Raw genomic sequence first — 6,000 nt, forward strand, 5'->3', positions numbered from 1 at the left:
AAAAAAAAAAGGAGAAAAAAAGCACAAAAATACCTTTTTCACTTCGCATTGCACACACCAACGTTTCTACATTTTGCGCATTTATTGACTCAAATTTTCACTACAATGCTCTTGCATATCTTTCAAAATATCATTTTTTAACTTCACAAGAATTTTATATTCATTAAAAAGAGAAGATAAATCTGCAACAGTGAGAGAATTAAAATTTTCCACATTTTCAAAATTTAATTTTAGGGCTTCAATTTTGTTAACAGTATTTCCAAACAATTTCTTTTCATTTGATAATTTGATCAAATCATTTAATTTTCCAGCAGCTTCTTGTAATTTTTTATTGCTCTCCTTAACTTCATTTAAATAAAATTTTTCTGCTTCACTGATTTTACGTTTATACTCTTCTTCTGATATATTTAAAAAAGTTGTCTTTCCAAGTTCTTTAATAAATTCAATACCACTGCAAAACTGAGTGAATGAGTAAGCCTCTTCAGATACGAAATTATTGGGATGTCTAAAATTTTGGATAAACGTCGTATTTGAAATTAGTTCAGGTGGATTTGTTTTAATGATAACATATATAAGTAGGGGAAGGACTTCATCTGCACAGGGAACAAGTTCATCATCGTCATTATCATTATCATCATCATCATCGTCATTATCATCATCATCATCGTCATCATTGTCATCATCATCATCATCATCATCATCGTCACTCTCTATTGTTGTGTCAAGATTTGCATCATTATTCTCTTCCAATGTTTGCATATTTTTACATAATCCACAATTGTACTTGCTAGGATGATTATGGCGAGAACTACTGAGTCCCCCCACTCCTTCTTGTAGGCATTCATAATTGACATCATTTTCATTGTCTTGTTCATAATGCTGATATTTGTAATACTCGTTATTATATTCATAATGCTCGGGGGGGGAACAACTCTTTATACTTTTCCTTCCTTTTGCATACTCCTCCTCCTCATGCAGATTTCCCTTCTGAGTATGAACTACTTGGCCATTTTTCGCTATACCTTTAATATGTTTATTTGTAACACTTTCGTGTGGTATATCCTCTTCCTCCTCCTGCTGCTTTTTATCATTGTTATTTGCTTTTCCTGCTACTTTATCTCCCATATTGTTCTCCTTATTAACAAGTTGTTCTCCAACTTTGTACAGAATTTTTTTTTTTTTTTTCCTTTTTCTTTTTCTTTTTCTTTTTTCTTTTTTCTTTTCTTTTCTTTTTTTTCTTTTTTCTTTTTATCTTCCTTTGCACTTCTCTTTGCTGCATAAAGAACGGATGTAACAATTCGGCAGCAATTTAATACTATAATTAGTTTATCACTGGGTGCTTTCATTTTTTGCATTCTCACAAGCTCCGCTTGTGCCATCTTTAAATGATCAAAGTTAATTTCTTCTATAATTTCTAAATGCTTTAATTCAATCCATTGCAAACAATTTATTTTTGTGTATATTTTTTCATCCTCATCTTTATCATTTGGATCTATTCTATACAAATAAAAATATAATTTTTGCATAATAAATTTTTCATATCCTTCTATTATCATATTTATTTGATACTTATTTAAGTTTTTATACACGTCTGATCTTAATAAAACTGGTTGTGTTAAATTTATAAAATTATGGATTTTATTGGCTGCTTTTTGTCTACTTAAATTTGGAGGGAAATTTAAAATAAAACTCTTAACCTTCTCAACTACATCTTTACATGATGGATGTTTTAGACTCTCTAAAAAATTATTATATAATGTATTTAGTTTTTTCTTACTACCTGCAACTGTGTCAGTAGTTGTATCATTACTCATTATCATATTTTCTTTTCCATTTTTGAATATACCACTTCTCTTCTCATCCGATGCATTGTTAATTATTGTATTAAATTTTAATATCATACTATTACCCTCATCCTTATTTACAGTTGCATTTATTACATTATTTGTTTCATCATTTTGTTTTTTTCTGCCGAAAAAATAATTTCGTCTACTACTAATAGTACCAACATCAACGGCACTTCCTCCAGCTCCTACTGCACTTCCTCCCTTCTCATTATCTTGCTCAATGAACCTCTTTTTAAATCCGTAAAAATTTAATAAAAAACGTTCGTTTTCATTCTTTTCGTTCCTTTCATTTACCTTAAAGTCACTACCTTTAATTGTAATTTCTTCCTTCTTTGACAACTTCTTATTTACCCCATTGCTGTTCCTTTCAGTATTATCCTCGCTTTTTTTAGTATCATCTCTTTTGATAAGAGAAATAAATATTTCTTTAAATTTTCTACTCTTCTGTTGAACAAACGATTTATTTTTTGATGTATTTTCATCTGAATCTATGGAATTAATACTTCTTAAAACGTCATCCATACGCTCTTCTACTAAATTATCTTCATTTATCATATCCTCATTCCAGTCAAGCTCTTCACTGCTAATTACACTTTCATCCTTTTCTTTCTGTTTATCCATTCTAAGGGTTATGAATCCATTTTTTTTTTTTTTTTTTTTTCTCCCCTCTCCCCTTTCTCTCCTTTATTCTCCACATTATTTTCTCTCTTTTCTTTCTCCTCTTCTCTTTGAAGGGATCTGTGCCATTTTTCGACATTCCCTCCTTGCAATAGGCCGCTCGCACGATCGCATGGATTTTTTGGAGCTTCATTTTTCTCTCCTCCTACCGTTTCTTCCACTAGTATTTGTTCGTTAATATTTCTTCCCTCATTTTTTTCTTCATTTTTTTCCTTATTTTTCACTCCAATTTTCGCCTCAATTTTTTTTTCTCTTTTTCCCTCGATTCTTTCCCCCAAGGGATTTTCTTTGGAGGAACTAACATAACTCCTCTTCAGCTGCATCTCCTTGTCGATTAATTTTTTTTTTTTTTTTCAATTATGGTTGATCCATTTGAATTCACATCACTACTGTAATGTACACCATTCTGCTGTGGATAGTCTCGGTTGATGATAAGTTCATTCCATCCTTTAACAGACTTATTTGAATAACTACGAGAATTTATTTTACCATTTTCCCCATATTCAACATTTATTGTTGTATCCTTGCTAGTCCTTTCCTTTATCAGGGGATTTTTTTTGCTCTCGTTTGCACACAATATACCATTGCTGTTATGGTTTTCCATCTTTGCTTCTACAACCTGAGTAGCACCCAATTGGGCATTCACATAGCGGGTTGCACCTTTTGCTAGAGTGCCGTCATTCTCTCCACTATTTTGGCTATATTTTGCACTTCCATTGCTACTGCACACGCTACAATCAACTAGGACTGAAGGTTTAAGCACCCTCCCTTCACTATCTTTTTGCTTTCCTAAGCTAGCAATATCATTTGGACTGCTGGGAGTTACAAGCAATTTTTTTACTTTTATGTTCATCCTTTTGTCCTTTGACGTTTGTAACTCATCTTTTGACGAAGGACTGTTCAACTGCTTATTTAAGGACTGCTTATATAAGGTGGGTTTTCCTTTATCTTTATCATTCCCCTTTTCCCTTACCTTTACTTTGTCTTTATCTTTTTCTGTATATTTATCTTTTTCTGTATATTTATCTTTTTCTGTATATTTATCTTTTTCTGTATATTTATCTTTTTCTGTATATTTATCTTTTTCTGTATATTTATCTTTTTCTGTATATTTATCTTTTTCTGTATATTTATCTTTTTCTGTATATTTATCTTTTTCTGTATATTTATCTTTTTCTATATCTTTATCTTTTTCTATATCTTTATCTTTTTCTATATCTTTTTCTTTATCTTTTCCTTTTTCCCTTACCTTTACTTTATCTCTTCTTCCCTTTTCCTGCTCGCTTCCCCTTTCTTCCCCTTCCATGTAATCATGCTTCCTCAAGTTGTTATGTAATGGACGAAGAGAGTCACTGAGCCGTTTAGAACCCATTTCCTTTGCACTTCTGTTGTTTAAGTATTCCTTAATTTCACTGAAAAATTTTTTTTCATCATTAATTGCAATGGTGTCAAAAATAGGATCCTCATCATCTTCATCCTCTTCTTCTAATGAGGACGATGGTATGCAGTTCTTTTCTTTTTTTTTTACCATTTTTGTTGTTGTTTTCTCTTCTAGATTAGAATTAATTAAAGTTTCATTCAAGTTGTTATTTCGTTTGAAAAGATTATTTTTACTTGAAGTTTTTTTCGAATTATCTATATCGTTCGAGTTGTCAGATGCGGATATAAGCGATTGGGTTAATATCATATTACAAGAACTACTACCTTTTTTTTTTTTTAAATCTATTCTTTGTTTTATTCCCTTGTTATCATCAGATAAAAAGCTGTTTACAGTCATTACTGAACTTTCGACTGCACTGCTCTTACAGCCACTTTTGTTGATGCCATTGCTGCTTACGTTTCTGCTTGCATTGCTGCTTACATTGCTGCTTACATTGCTGCTTACATTGCTGCTTACATTTCTGCTTACGTTTCTGCTTACATTGCTGCTTACATTGCTGCTTACATTGCTGCTTCTGTTGTTGTTAATGCCGCTAATGCTCATACTTCTTCTACTACTGTCCTTGTTAATGCAAATGCCTTGTTTTATTTTCTTGTTCACATGCTGTGGGAGTGGAGTCCTCCCATTGACAGTACCATTGTTATTATCATTACCACATATATTGTTGCTATCAGCATTATTACATCTACTTTTCACATCACTAGGAGTTAATATTTTCTTCTTCTTTAGACCAATATCTATTTGACTACTCACTTGTTCACTGCTGTACTTATGAGCATGCATGATGCTGCTATTTCCGTTTAATGCTTCTTCACTAGTTGCAACCCTATCATTACAATCTACCTTTTCACTTCCACTATTATTAATAGAAAAACTTTTCTTTTTGTTCTTACAAATATATTCTTGCAAATTTTCCTTATGACTATCTAAAGCAATAATTACCTTATTATTTTTTTTTTCCGTCGAATTGATTTTGCATGTATCGTTGTCTTCATTTGTGTTAACATGATTACTTTTACTAGGTGGGGCAGTGGGTATTTTTAAGCGACCCGCCCCATTCATTTGTATTTCCTCATTCAGGCGGTTTGTCGCATTAAATCGGCCTTCTTCGTTCAAAATATCTGAGCTACTTACAACGTGCGTTTGTGCATCAGGGCAAGAATTAACGGGAGAACTGTAATCCTCATCATGTGGATTTACCTCTATACACCTCTGTAGTTCCCTCTTCTTATCGCATTCATTCGGAACGCAGTCTTTCCCCTTCTTTAGTAGTTGTTGACTATTGCTATTTCTGCTTTTGTTTGTTCCATTGTACACAAACAAGTCTAACTGATCAATGTTTTTCTTTCTCTTTTTTTCATCCTCCTTATCGTCCATCCCCTCCCCCTCTTTATCTCTTTCATTCTCTTCCCCATCTACATAACGCTTGTAATTATAAATATTTGTTCTTTTTTCTTGAACTGGATTAGTACTAGCTACTTCATACTTCCCATGATGCCCATCCTGCTGCTTCACTTGCTCCTGCTCATACCTGTCGTTGCTTCCCCACAGATCAAAACTCGCACTGATGTCTGCTTTGGTTCCACCAGAATTTGCATCCATTTGCTTATTGCCATCATAAATATCTTCAAATATATCATTAAAATTTTCATATTCATTTGTGAACGCATTTTTTGTAATTTCCTCCTCTCTGTTTTCATTCATACTGTTGCTATTATTTGATTCTAACCATAACGAATCATTAAGTTCATTCATGATATTATTATCGCCATTAACTTCTTTTCTTTCACTACTATAACCATACTGATTATTGGTATGAGACAAATACTCTTTATTACTATTTTCAAAATTATCAAAGAAAAACTCTAAATTGTTTATCTTATTTGAATTTTCTATCTTTTCATTTAGAACATCCTCTTCCTCTTTTCTTTTATATGATGCTCCTAGTCCATTCCATTCATTGCTAAAAATAAAATTGTCATCAAAGTCCATACTATCGTTCTTCTTCTTCGTGTGTGAAAACTCCCTCCACAT

The 6,000-nt window shown here is 32.2% G+C and overlaps 1 protein-coding gene across 1 annotated transcript; it reads right to left on the reverse strand.

Moving 5' to 3' along the window:
• Positions 1-81: 81 nt before the first annotated feature.
• MKS88_001439 (vacuolar protein sorting-associated protein 9) lies at positions 82-6,000 on the reverse strand (the record flags this gene model as incomplete). The annotated part of the gene is made up of 4 exons (XM_067214363.1): positions 82-1,157; positions 1,334-2,456; positions 2,543-2,842; positions 2,908-6,000. The coding sequence occupies 4 exons, from the start codon at positions 5,998-6,000 to the stop codon at positions 82-84; spliced, it is 5,592 nt and encodes a 1,863-aa protein (XP_067074805.1).

The sequence above is a fragment of the Plasmodium brasilianum genome, chromosome 5 (assembly GCF_023973825.1).
Source record: "Plasmodium brasilianum strain Bolivian I chromosome 5, whole genome shotgun sequence".
In the NCBI taxonomy this organism is placed as follows: Eukaryota; Apicomplexa; class Aconoidasida; order Haemosporida; family Plasmodiidae; genus Plasmodium; species Plasmodium brasilianum.